The 14,233-nt window shown below is 43.5% G+C and overlaps 1 protein-coding gene across 4 annotated transcripts in view; it reads right to left on the bottom strand.

Annotated features, from left to right (window-relative positions):
• Window positions 1-14,233, bottom strand: part of LOC120979397 (torsin-1A-interacting protein 1-like) — a 73,048-nt gene that overhangs the window by 18,353 nt on the left and 40,462 nt on the right. For all 4 annotated transcript variants that reach the window (XM_040408130.1, XM_040408128.1, XM_040408131.1 and 1 more), the window contains exons 5-6: window positions 6,893-6,973; window positions 5,457-5,576 (exon numbers count right to left, since the gene is read on the bottom strand). In XM_040408130.1, coding sequence (XP_040264064.1) covers window positions 5,457-5,576; window positions 6,893-6,973 — 201 coding nt within the window. The remainder of the gene's footprint in view (window positions 1-5,456; window positions 5,577-6,892; window positions 6,974-14,233) is intronic.

Genomic DNA, 14,233 nt, shown 5'->3' with positions numbered 1-14,233 from the left:
GATTGTTACACAGCGGCGCTTAGAGTACCATAGATTTTTAAAATTTGGAATTGGATTCTTCATCTACAAAACTGGTGTGCTGACCTATTCTTCCTCCATACAGCGGCAGCCGTCATGCATAGCTTTCCATTGTAAATATATATATATATATATAACAATGACACACAAACGTAACTGGACACTGTGTACCAGCCATAAGGATACTGTTTTGGCCTCCATCTGGCTAACTTGACCCTATGGATACGTTTAGGGTGTACTTTGGGAGCTTTGCCGGCATACATGCTAAACGGACATCACAAGCACAGGGTTTGTATTATAAAATGCTTTAAAGTGACCTTGTCAGGTGATTTCTACTGCCCTATGGAAGGGTATGACCGAGGGAGAGAAGTTCTGGGATATATGATTAGGAGTGGGATTTCTGAGTAAAAAGCAGAGTTAGGCCTCATGCACACGACAGTTGTTTTATTCCGTGTCCGTTGTTCCGTTTTTTGTGATTTTCTGCTGACCTATTGACTTTCAATGGGTCCGTTGAAAACTCGGCTAATGCACCGTTTGCCATCCACGTCAGTTATCCGTGGTTCCAGTCCGTCAAAAAAATATAATCTGTCCTATTTTTTTCACGAAAAACGGTTTGCGGACCCATTCAAGTCAATGGGACCGTGAAAAAACGCGGAGGCACACAAGATTGTCATCCGCGTCCGTTTTTTTCCTATCATTTGCATGGCAAACTTGACTTAGATTTTTTTTTTACTTTCCTTCATGTCTGGTGATCCTCCAAAAATAAAGGAAGACACACGGAAACAAAAACGGAAACGAATCACGGAACAACGGACCACCATTTTGCAGAACGGAACACAACAACGGTTGTGTGCATGAGGCCTAAGGGTACTTTCACACTTGCGTTGCTGCATTCCGGCAGGCAGTTCCGGCAATCTGTATGCAAACGGTCACCTTTTGTAGACAGATCCGGATGCGGATCCGTCTAACAAATGCATTGCAATACCGGATCCGTCTCTCCGGTTGTCATCCGAAAAAACGGATCCGGTATTTATCTTTTTTACATTTTTAAAGGTGTGCGCATGCGCAGACCGCAAAACAGGGTCCGTTTTGCCGGAGCACTTGGGGCCGGATCCGGCATTATTGCATTTCAATGCCGGATCCGGCATTCCGGCAAGTGTTCCAGAATTTTGGACGGAGAAAATACTGCGGTATTTTCTCCATCCAAAAACTCTACAGTGACTGAACTGAAGACATCCTGATGCATCCTGAATGGATTGCTCTCCATTCAGAATGCATTAGGAGAAAACTGAACAGTTATTTTCCAGTATTGAGCCCCTAGGACGGAACTCAATACCGGAAAAAAAAAACGCTAGTGTGAAAGTGCCCTAAATCCCGACAGGACTCCTTGGAGAGATGAGAGTCCTGATTACCCTTGTCCCCACAGGATGACGGATGTACCTGTTATACAATGTACTACTTCATACACACTGAAAGGGATATTCCAGCTAAGGTTAGTGATTGGTTGAGCGGTGGAATGGTGATTATTCCCTCTAACATTTTTATAGGGGATGTCTCACTTCAGCAAACAGCATTTATGTAGACAATGTTAACCACCTCAGCCCCCAGTGCTTAAACACCCTGAAAGACCAGGCCACTTTTTACACTTCTGACCTACACTACTTTCACCGTTTATTGCTCGGTCATGCAACTTACCACCCAAATGAATTTTACCTCCTTTTCTTCTCACTAATAGAGCTTTCATTTGGTGGTATTTCATTGCTGCTGACATTTTTACTTTTTTTTTGTCATTAATCAAAATTTAACGATTTTTTTGCAAAAAAATGACATTTTTCACTTTCAGTTGTAAAATTTAGCAAAAAAAACAAGATCCATATATAAATTTTGCTCTAAATTTATTGTTCTACATGTCTTTGATAAAAAAAAAATGTTTGGGTAAAAAAAAAATGGTTTGGGTAAAAGTTATAGTGTTTACAAACTATGGTACAAAAATGTGAATTTCCGCTTTTTGAAGCAGCTCTGACTTTCTGAGCACCTGTCATGTTTCCTGAGGTTCTACAATGGCCAGACAGTACAAACACCCCACAAATGACCCCATTTTGGAAAGTACACACCCTAAGGTATTCGCTGATGGGCATAGTGAGTTCATAGAACTTTTTATTTTTTGTCACAAGTTAGCGGAAAATTATGATTTTTTTTTTTTTTTTTTTTCTTACAAAGTCTCATATTCCACTAACTTGTGACAAAAAATAAAAAGTTCTATGAACTCACTATGCCCATCAGCGAATACCTTGGGGTCTCTTCTTTCCAAAATGGGGTCACTTGTGGGGTAGTTATACTGCCCTGGCATTCTAGGGGCCCAAATGTGTGGTAAGGAGTTAGAAATCAAATTCTGTAAAAAATGACCAGTGAAATCCGAAAGTTGCTCTTTGGAATATGGGCCCCTTTGCCCACCTAGGCTGCAAAAAAGTGTCACACATCTGGTATCTCTGTATTCAGGAGAAGTTGAGGAATGTGTTTTGGGGTGTCTTTTTACATATACCCATGCTGGGTGAGATAAATATCTTGGTCAAATGCCAACTTTGTATAAAAAAATGGGAAAAGTTGTCTTTTGCCAAGATATTTCTCTCACCCAGCATGGGTATATGTAAAACGACACCCCGAAACACATTCCCCAACTTCTCCTGAGTACGGAGATACCAGATGTGTGACACTTTTTTGCAGCCTAGGTGGGCAAAGGGGCCCATATTCCAAAGAGCACCTTTCGGATTTCACTGGTCATTTTTTACAGAATTTGATTTCAAACTCCTTACCACACATTTGGGCCCCTAGAATGCCAGGGCAGTATAACTACCCCACAAGTGACCCCATTTTGGAAAGAAGAGACCCCAAGGTATTCGCTGATGGGCATAGTGAGTTCATGGAAGTTTTTATTTTTTGTCACAAGTTAGTGGAATATGAGACTTTGTATGAAAAAAAAATAAAAAATCATCATTTTCCACTAACTTGTGACAAAAAATAAAAAATTCTAGGAACTCGCCATGCCCCTCATGGAATACCTTGGGGTGTCTTCTTTCCAAAATGGGGTCACTTGTGGGGTAGTTATACTGCCCTGGCATTTTCCAGGGGCCCTAATGTGTGGTAAGTAGGTAAATGACCTGTGAAATCCGAAAGGTGCTCTTTGGAATGTGGGCCCCTTTGCCCACCTAGGCTGCAAAAAAGTGTCACACATCTGGTATCTCCGTACTCAGGAGAAGTTGGGGAATGTGTTTTAGGGTGTCATTTTACATATACCCATGCTGGGTGAGAGAAATATCTTGGCAAAAGACAACTTTTCCCATTTTTTTATACAAAGTTGGCATTTGACCAAGATATTTATCTCACCCAGCATGGGTATATGTAAAATGACACCCCAAAACACATTCCCCAACTTCTCCTGAGTACGGCGATACCAGATGTGTGACACTTTTTTGCAGCCTAGATGCGCAAAGGTGCCCAAATTCCTTTTAGGAGGGTATTTTTAGACATTTGGATACCAGACTTCTTCTCACGCTTTGGGGCCCCTAGAATGCCAGGGCAGTATAAATACCCCACATGTGACCCCATTTTGGAAAGAAGACACCCCAAGGTATTCAATGAGGGGCATGGCCCATTTCAATCTTTCATGGACTCAATATGCCCCTCACGGAATACCTGGGGGTGTCTTCTTTCCGAAATGGGGTCACATGTGGGGTATTTATACTGCCCTGGCATTCTAGGGGCCCTAAAGCGTGAGAAGAAGTCTGGAATATAAATGTCTAAAAAATTTTACGCATTTGGATTCCGTGAGGGGTATGGTGAGTTCATGTGAGATTTTATTTTTTGACACAAGTTAGTGGAATATGAGACTTTGTAAGAAAAAAAATATATAATTCCGCTAACTTGGGCCAAAAAAATGTCTGAATGGAGCCTTACAGAGGGGTGATCAATGACAGGGGGGTGATCAATGACAGGGGGGTGATCAATGACAGGGGGGTGATCAATGACAAGGGGGGTGATCAATGACAAGGGGGGGTGATCAATGACAAGGGGGGGTGATCAATGACAAGGGGGGGTGATCACCCCCCTGTAAGGCTCCATTCAGATGTCCGTATGTGTTTTGCAGATCCGATCCATGTATCCGTGGATCCGTAAAAATCGTACGGACATCTGAATGCAGCATGACAGGGGGTTGATCAATGACAGGGGTGTAATCAATGACAGGGGGGTGATCAGGGAGTCTATATGGGGTGATCACCCCCCCCTGGAAGGCTCCAGGGAGACGCCTGTATGTGTTTTGCGGATCCGATCCATCTATCAGTGGATCCGTAAAAATCATGCGGACGTCTGAATGGAGCTTTACAGGGGGTTGATCAATGACAGGGGTGTAATCAATGACAGGGGGGTGATCAGGGAGTCTATATGGGGTGATAACCACAGTCATTGATCACGCCCCTGTAAGGCTTCATTCAGACGTCCGTATGCGTTTTGCGGATCCGATCCATCTATCAGTGGATCCGTAAAAATCATGCGGACATCTGAATGGAGCTTTACAGGGGGTTGATCAATGACAGGGGTGTAATCAATGACAGGGGGGTGATCAGGGGCTAATAAGGGGTTAATAAGTGACGGGGGGGGGGGGGGGTGTAGTGTAGTGGTGCTACTTTACTGAGCTACCTGTGTCCTCTGGTGGTCGATCCAAACAAAGGGGACCACCAGAGGACCAGGTAGCAGGTATATTAGACGCTGTTATCAAAACAGCATCTAATATACCTGTTAGGGGTTAAAAAAAACACATCTCCAGCCTGCCAGCGAACGATCGCCGCTGGCAGGCTGGAGATCCACTCTCTTACCTTCCGTTCCTGTGAGCGCGCGCGCCTGTGTGCGCACGTTCACAGGAAATCTCGCGTCTCGCGAGATGACGCGTATATGCGTGACTCTGCGCAGCGCTGCCACCTCCGGAACGCGATCCTGCGTTAGGCGGTCCGGAGGTGGTTAATACCAGGCACTTACTAATGTATTGTGTATTGTGAATCTCTATATTGCCTCCTTTTTTCGTCACATTACACACTGCTTGTTTCCAGGTGTTATGGCAACTGCTGCAGCACAGATATGAGGTGGCCGGGACGGGAGATGCTGCGCATGTGTGCCCATGCACGCTGCCAGGTTCTTGCCACCAGGGAGGCCGGCCTCTTTTCCTATAGTGGGCACTGATGGATTGCAGGGTGGTCGTAACCCCTGGAAACGAGCAGTGTATAATGTAATGGAATAATGAATCCAGCCGGCAAAGGAGGCAATACGGACAATCACAATACATTGGTAAGTGCCCTGTATTAACTTTCTCTGTATGATAAATGCCACTTGGTGAAGTGAGAGTTTCTGAGTATGAAATATGATTCAATCACTTCCTTTCCACTTACTTCCAGAAGACGCTTTGGTTGGAGTAAATTTCGATTGTCGGCCATTATTAGATAATCCTCCCCGACTATTATCACTGTTTTCAGAACCATCTTCAGAGTCGTTGTCGCTGTCAGGTTCGACTGTAAGAGATAAGCAGGTGGGATGAAACTAAATTATCTTCCTATACCTAGTGTCAAAACTGGGATAATGAAAAAGGAATTCCTACGTAATATTAAGGGTCCATTAATATGACCATGCCGTGTTTTGCAGTCCGCAAAACACTGGTACAGGCCATGGGCGTTCCGCACAGGGCCGGCGCTATATAAAAAAGGCCTATTCTTGTCCGTGATTGCGGGCTGTGGAACGTAACAACGGATGTGGACAGCACACTGTGTGCTGTCTGCATATTTTGCAGCCCCATTGAAATGGGTGTGGAACTGATGCTGACCCATTTATACAGTCGGGTGAACGAGCCCTTAAACCAGCTCTTTCGTTGAGCTGTGATAGGGCGAGAGCTGCAGCGGGAAGGAGATGCCCCCTCTGCTTACAGGGAGAGAACTGCAGCAGAAATACAGCCCGTGTGTTGTGATATGGCGAGAGCTGCAGCAGAAAGGATATGCCCCATGGGCTGTCATAGGGGTAGAGCCGCAGCAGAAATGACATGCCTCCCGAGAAAGGAAATGCCCCTTGATCTGTGATAGGGAGAGAACTACAACAGAAAGGATATGACTCCTGAAAAAGGACACTGCCTCTTTCTTAGCTGTGATAGGGAGAGAGCTGCAGCAGAATGGACACGCCCCCTCAACTGATAGGGGGAGAGAGAGAGCTGCAGCAGAATGGACACGCCCCCTAAACTGATAGGGGGAGAGAGAGCTGCAGCAGAAAGGACACATCCCCCGAGCTCTCAGGCAGAGCAATTGGAGCAATGAACGGGAAGATCTCGGGATCCATGTGAGGTACAGGGCTGGTTCTAGCGTTGTTAGAAAGAGACCGTCATGTACTATATGATGTCTGATTTTTATTTTCACATCAATCATGGCATAACCCCTTTAAAAGACATGATCACACCAAATATAGATTAATTCAATTCCCAGTGCGGATCTTGGGAATGATCTGAACGACAGCCGAGTTTCAAAGGCCATGCTTTAATGGACCTGCTGTAAACCAGGTAGACAGCTATAAAGTGCAAACATTCATGAACCTGCTTAGACATAACTTGTTGCACAACTGTCCACAGAGACATATAGGGGAGATTCATCAAAACTGCTGCAAAGGAAAACCGACTTAACTGCCCATAGCAACCAATCAGATTCCTCCTTTCATTTTTCAGAGCTCTTTTGGAGAATGAAAGTATCAGTCTACATATTGGTTGTTATGGACAGCTAAGTCAGTCTTCCTTTGCACCAGTTTTGGTAAATCCCCCCCCCCCCCCCCCAATAGTCCCTTTCATACACACCAGGTTTGGGGGCTCTTCTGGATGTCTCTCTTCTGGATTTATTCTTCACATTCTTCTCTTCTACTGGTTGATCTTTTGTTTCTAAAAGAAAAATAGTGTAAAGTATAATCAACATATTGTCAATTGTTTATTAGAGGGCAGAAGACAAAGGACATATATACCCTTCTGTGCCAATATATTACAGTGATCGTTCCGACTCTGCCCTGGCTTCTAGATGCTAAATCATGGGACAGCCTCCTGAGCGGGAGCCCCATAAGAGAAAAGTAGTATTAAGTGACAAAGGCAGAGCTCTCCATGGCAGGTGGGGCTTTTCAGCTGTTCTAGAGAGAGGGGAGATCCTGGACAGAGTAACCTCCTCTATCGTGGCCATATGCCTTAAAGGGGTTGTGTCATGAAGCATATTCTACATTTTCTAAACCAGCACCTGGATCTGAATACTTTTGTAATTCAAAATTTTGTATAGCCACTGAGCTATTCAATAAAAAGTATATCTCTATAGCGCCACCTGCTGTTTGTTCTTTTCCTTATTTTTTCTTGCTTGGCAGTTCTCAGAACTCCATAGAAATGAATAGAGCATGCTGGGAGTCGTAGTTTCCCCACAGCTGGAGCGCCGGAGGTCAGCCATTACTGATCTAGCAGAACAACTGGAGCAGTGACTGTGGAGATCTCTGGATCCATGTACTATATGATGTCTGATTTTCATTTTTTTAAATCAATCAATCATGGGATAACCCCTTTAAGCCAACTTCGCAAAAATACTTCGATCATTGACGATGGACGACTTCTGTTGACCATGTTGGAAAATTTTGTCTGTTGTCGGCCGGGAATGATCAGCCGAATTTGGCAGATCATTTGCCGATGTGCTGAAGGACCTATTGATGGCCTATCCTTATCTGTATGGTTGAGGTGATGCCTGGTATTGTAGGCTCAGTTTGATTCAAGTAAATTGAACTGAGCTGTAGTTCCACGTCCAGCCACAACTGTATATACGGCGCTATGCCTGGGTAAACAATAAATGAGGCACTAGACTTGCTGGAACGCCAAGGTCAGTTCATTCAGCTGATCTGAGGGGTTTGCCAGAGGTCAGGCTCCCACCAAACAGCAATGGTCTGTGGAATATGTAGTCGGAATATTTTATATAAATATTTATAATAGTCAGAAAAAAAATAAAAATAAACAAACAAACAAAATAACATCCTAAGGACAGGCCACCACCAATGCTACTTTTGGGGAAACCTCCTTTAAAGAGGACCTTTCACCGATTATAACAATGTGAACTAAGTATACAGATATGTAGAGCGGCGCCCGGGGATCTCACTGCACTTACTATTATCCCCGGGCGCCGCTCCATTCTCCCGCTATGCCCTCCGGTATCTCCGCTCACTAAGTTATAGTAGGCAGAGATTTCAGTCACTAAGTTATGGTAGGCGGAGTCTGCCCTTATTCTGCTCTAGCGCTGGCCAATCGCAGCGCAGAGCTCACAGCCTGGGAGGTTATTTTCTCCCAGGCTGTGAGCTCTGCAATGCGATTGGCCAGCACTACAGCAGAACGAGGGCAGACTCCGCCTACCATAACTTAGTGAACGGAGATACCGGAGGGCATAGCGGGAGAACGGAGCGGCGCCCGGGGATAATAGTAAGTGAAGAGAGATCCCCGGGCGCCGCTCTCCATGTCTGTATAGTTAGTTCACATTGTCATAAATCGGTGAAAGGTCCTCTTTAACCCCTTCCGGACATGTGACGTAATAGTATGTCATGGCAGCAGCCGATGCGTTCCCGCATTTTGACTTACTATTACGTTGCGGTGATCGGGCGGGCACCGGATCACTAAGGGGCCCGGCACTGTATCTGCCGGCATTGCTGTATAAGCCGATGCTGGCGGATTAACCCCTTCTATGCCGGCGATCAGCGCTGACGGCGGCCTAGAAAGTACATGAGGCGGGTGAGGGAGCCCATCGGGTCCCCGCGCTACTGTGGCGGGGACCCGATGTGTGACAAGGCAGCCTGATGCCTTGCACGGCATTGGGACCTGCCTTCTACGGGTGCCCAGGAGATCCAGCCCCAGGCCCGGTCTCCTAGACAACCTGTTAGTGTATTACTCAGGCAATGCATTACAATACAGATGTATTGTAATGCATCGCAGAGGGGATCAGACCCCCAAAAGTTGAAGTCCCAGAGTGGGACAGAAATAAAGTTTACAAAAAAAGGTAAAAAAAAAAAAGGTTTTTAATAAAAAAAATAAAGTTTCAAGTAAAAAAAACGAAAAAAAAAAAAACGCCCCTTTCCTCTGATTTTATATAAAAACAAAACAAAAACAAAAAACGCACACATATTAGGTATCGCCGTGTCCGTAACGACCGGCTCTATAAATATATCACATGATCCACCACGTCCGATAAACACCGTAAAAAAATAAAAATAAAAACGGTTTAAAAAAAAGCCATTTTTGTCACCTTACATCACAAAAAGTGCAACACCAAGCGATTAAAAAGGCGTATGCCCTCCAAAGTGGTACCAATAAAACTGTCACCTCATCCTACATAAGACAATCGCCAAAAAAAAAAAAAAAAAAAATATAGCTCTCAGAACATTGAGACACTAAGGGTACTTTCACACTAGCGTTTTTCTTTTCCGGCGCTGAGTTCCGTCCTAGGGGCTCAAATCCGGAAAAGAACTGATCAGTTTTATCCCCATGCATTCTGAATGGAGAGTCAGTCCTTCAGGATGCATCAGGATGTCTTCAGTTCAGTCTTTTTGACTGATCAGGCTTTTCAGAAAAACGTAGCATGTTGCATTTTTACCTCCGGCCAAAAATCCTGAACACTTTGACTGAACGCCGGATCCGGCCTTTTTCCCATTGACTTGCATTAACGCCGGATCTGGCGCTGTGTGTTCAGTCAAAACGGATCCGGTTTTTGCATGTTAAACCCGAAAAATGTGAAAAAAAAGTTAAAGTCCATAAATGGCGGATCCGTTTTTTCCAATGCATTTTTTCATTGTGATCAAAATCCTGATCAGGATTCAAATGTAATCCGTTTTCACACGTTTTTCCGGATCCGGCGGGCAGTTCCGGTGTCGGAATTGAACGCCGGATTAAAACAACGCTAGTGTGAAAGTAGCCTAAAACAATTTTTTTTGTTTCAAAAATGCAATTATTGTGTTATAAGTGAAATAAATAAATAAAAGTATGCATATTAGGTATCGCCGCATCCGTAACAACCAGATCTATAAAAATATCACATGACTTAACCCCTCAGGTGAACACAGTAAAAAAAAAAAACTGTGCAAAAAAAAAAAGCACCTTACATCACAAAAATTGCAACACTAAGCAATCAAAAAGGCGTATGCCCCTGAAAATAGTACCCAATCTAATCTTCACCTCATCCCGGAAAAAAATTAGACCCTACCTAAGACAATGGCCCCAAAAAAAAAACATGACTCTCAGACAATGGAGACATAAAATATGTTTTTTTGCTTCAAAAATGCTATTATTGTGTTAAAGTGAAATAAATAAAAAGTATACATATTAGGTATTGCCACGTCCGTAACGACCTGCTCTATCAAAATATCACGTGACCTTACCCCTCAGGTGAACGCTGTAAAAATAAATAAATAAAATCAGTGCCAAAACAACCATTTATTTGGGCACCTCATAAAGTGTAATAATAAATTATCAAAAAATTATATGTACCCACAAATGGTACAAATAAAAACTTCAACTCTTCCTGGAAAAAACGAGCCCCTGCACAAGACGATCGGCAGAAAAAAATAAAATAAAAAAATAGCGTTCAGAAAATGGAGACACAAAAACATTTTCTTTTCAAAAAATGCTTTATTATGTAAAACTGAAACAAAGTAGAGATATTTGATATCACCGCGTCTGTAACAACCTGCTCTATAAAAATAGCGCATGATCCAACCTGTCAGATGAATGTTGTAAAAAATAGAAAAGACCTGGTTACCTTGCCTCACAAAAAACTTAATATAGAGCGATTGAAAATCATATGTACCCCAAAATAGTACCAATAAAACTGTCACCTTATCCCCTAGTTTCCAAAATGGGGTCACTTTTGGGAGTTTCTACTGTAAGGGTGCATCAGGGGGGCTTCAAATGGGACATGGTGTCTGAAAACCAGTCCAGCAAAATCTGCTTTCCAAAAACCATACGGCATTCCTTTCCTTCTGCGCCCTGCCGTGTGCCCTTACATCAGTTTACAACCACATGCGGGGTGTTTCTATAAACCTTAGAATCAGGGTAATAAATGTTGAATTTTGTTTGGCTGTTAAAACCTGGATGTGTTAAAAAAAAAAATGGATTAAAATAGAAAATCTGCCAAAAATGTGAAATTTTGAAATTTAATCTCCATTTTCTTTTAATTCTTGTGGACCACCTAAAGGGTTCACAAAGTTTGTAAAATCAGTTTTGAGTAACTTGAGGGGTGTAGTTTCTACAATGGGGTCATTTATGGGGGGCTTCTATTATGTAAGCCTCACAAAGTGACTTCAGACCTGAATTCGTCCTTAAAAAGTGGGTCTTGGAAATTCTTAAAATTTTTTAGAATTGCTTCTAAACTTCTAAGCCTTCTAACGTCCCCAAAAAATAAAATGACATTTACAAAATGATGCAAACATAAAGTAGACATATGGGGAATGTTAAGTAATAAATATTTTAGGAGGTATCACTTTCTGTTTTAAAAGAAGAGAAATAGAAATTTTGAAAATGGCAAATTTTTTTAATTGACTCAAATTTATGACGGTCATGAATTACAATGTCTTACGAGAAAACAATTTCAGAATGGCCTGGATAAGTAAAAGTGTTGCAAAGGTATTACCACATAAAGTGACATGTCAGATTTGCAAAAAATGTCCTGGGCAGTAAGGTGAAAACTATCCCGGGGCTTAAGGGGTTAAAGGGAACCTGTCAACTCCAAAACACATTTTAAACCGACATTATTATCTTACAGTAGCCCCCAGTGTATTCTTAGTCAGGTTTTTCATTCCTCCACTAGTTGTTGTATACTTTATAAAAACGCTGAGCCCACCCCTTACCCGTCCTCCCTTCACTGTGATTGACATCCTGCTGTGAGGCTGGGATCGTGCAAGTCTCGCGCATGTGCGATGCGCTCCTTGTCAATGCGCGATTCCGGCTCCGGCACTCAGCCGGCCGCTTTCCTCTCTCTGCGCATGCGCCAGGCTTTTTATATCGCGCCCAGCGCATGTGCAGAGAGAGGAAAGCGGCCGGCTGAGTGCCGGAATCGCGCAGTGACAAGGAGCGCACCGCGCATGTGCGAGACTTGCACAATCCCAGCCTCACAGCAGGATGTCAATCACAGTGAAGGGAGGTCGGGTAAGGGGCGGGCTTAGCTTGACTTGAAGCAAGGAGGCCGTTGCCCCCTTGACTTCAAGCTGACTCGGAGGATAGCGAAAACACAGATTAAGGGTCCATTCACACGTCTGTAAGTGTTTTGTGGATCCGCAAAACACGGACACCTGCAATGTGCGATCCGCAATTTTCAGACTGCACATCACAGACACTATAATAGAAAATGCCTTTTCTGGTTCGCAATTGCGGACAAGAATAGGACATGTTAAATTTTTTTTCAGGATCGGAATTTCGGATCCTGATAAAACGGATCCTGAAAAAACGGATGCGGATCCCGGAAATGCGGATTCGCATCTGTTACAGCCCCATTGAAAGCAAATGGGTCCACAAATTGTGGATCGAATGCAGACCCAAATTACGGACGTGTGAATGGACCCTAAAACAGCGTTTTTATAAAGTATACAACAACCAGTGCAGTGCTCCAGACTAAAAAAAATACATTAGTAGCCATTGGCTACTGAACTGAAAAATTTAGGAGCCAAATGAAATTTTTAGTCGCCAAATCGAAACTGAATCCAAATTTTGGTATCGTGACAACGCTACACCGATCAGATCGGCGTAGGATTGTTTCGATACCAAAATTTTTATTAGCTTTCGTCACCATAAAAAAGTATTGCGATACGGTATTGCGCAAAAAAAACCAAAAAAAAAAAACACCAAAAAAAGCCGCGTGTATTTCGCATTTTATGAAACGTTCGGCCCATAATAGAACAGTCCTTTCCTATTTTTTGGGGTGACAAGGTGACTAAAAAATGGCGAATGCTCACCGCATAGGAGATATTTTTTAATAATTTAATAGTTTGGACTTTTCGGATGCAGCATATGTAATATGTTTATTTATTTATTGTTTATATATTTTATATGTAAAATTGGGAAAGGGGGAATTTAAACTTAATATTTTAGGGTACTTTCACACTAGCGTTTTTCATTTCCGGCATAGAGTTCCGTCCTAGGGGCTCTATACCGGAAAATAACTGATCAGTTTTATCCCCATGCATTTTGAATGGAGAGTAATCCGTTCAGGATGCATCAGGATGTCTTCAGTTCAGTCATTTTGACGGATCAGGCAAAAGATACAACCGCAGCATGCTACGGTTTTATCTCCGGCGAAAAAAACTGAAGACTTGCCTGAATGCCGGATCCGGCATTTTTCCCCATAGGAATGTATTAGTGCCAGATCCGGCATTCAAAATACCGGATGCATGACAAGCGGAGAGATGGATTCGTTCTTTCAATGCATTTGTGAGACGGATCCGCATCCGGATGCGTCTCACAAATGCTTTCAGTCACATCCAGATCGGCGAATCCGGCGGGCAGTTCAGACGACGGAAGTTCTTGCCGGATCACACTGCCGAAGTGTGAAAGTAGCCTTAGTGTTTTTTTTGTTTTTTTTTACTTACTATTAGCCCCCTTAGGGGCTGGAACCCTTGTCCTATTCACCCTTAGGCCCCTTTCACATGGGCGAGATTTCTGCGCGGGTTCAATACGTGAGGTGAACGCATTGCATCCGCACTGAATCCGGACCCATTCACTTCTATGGGGCTGTGCACATGAGCGGTGATTTTCACGCATCACTTGTGCATTGCTTGAAAATCGCAGCATGCTCTACATAGTACGTTTTTCATGCAACGCAGGCCCCATAGAAGTTAATGAGGCTGCATGAAAATCGCAAGCATCCGCAAGCAAGTGCGGATGCGGTGCAATTTTCACGCATGGTTGCTCGGATGAAAGTCTATTCACTGTATTATTTTCCCTTATAACATGGCTATAAGGGAAAATAATAGCATTCTTTAATACAGAATGCTTAGTAGAAGGTCAATATAATAAACAGTGCGCCCCCCCCCCCCCAACACCCCAGTATAATAAACATTGGTGGCGCAGTGCGCCCCCCCCCCCCCCCAACACCCCAGTATAATAAACATTGGTGGCGCAGTGGGCAGTGCCAATGAGGGTTAAAAA

This window comes from Bufo bufo, chromosome 9 (genome assembly GCF_905171765.1).
Source record: "Bufo bufo chromosome 9, aBufBuf1.1, whole genome shotgun sequence".
In the NCBI taxonomy this organism is placed as follows: Eukaryota; Metazoa; Chordata; class Amphibia; order Anura; family Bufonidae; genus Bufo; species Bufo bufo.
This window is presented reverse-complemented; position numbering and strand designations above follow the sequence as displayed.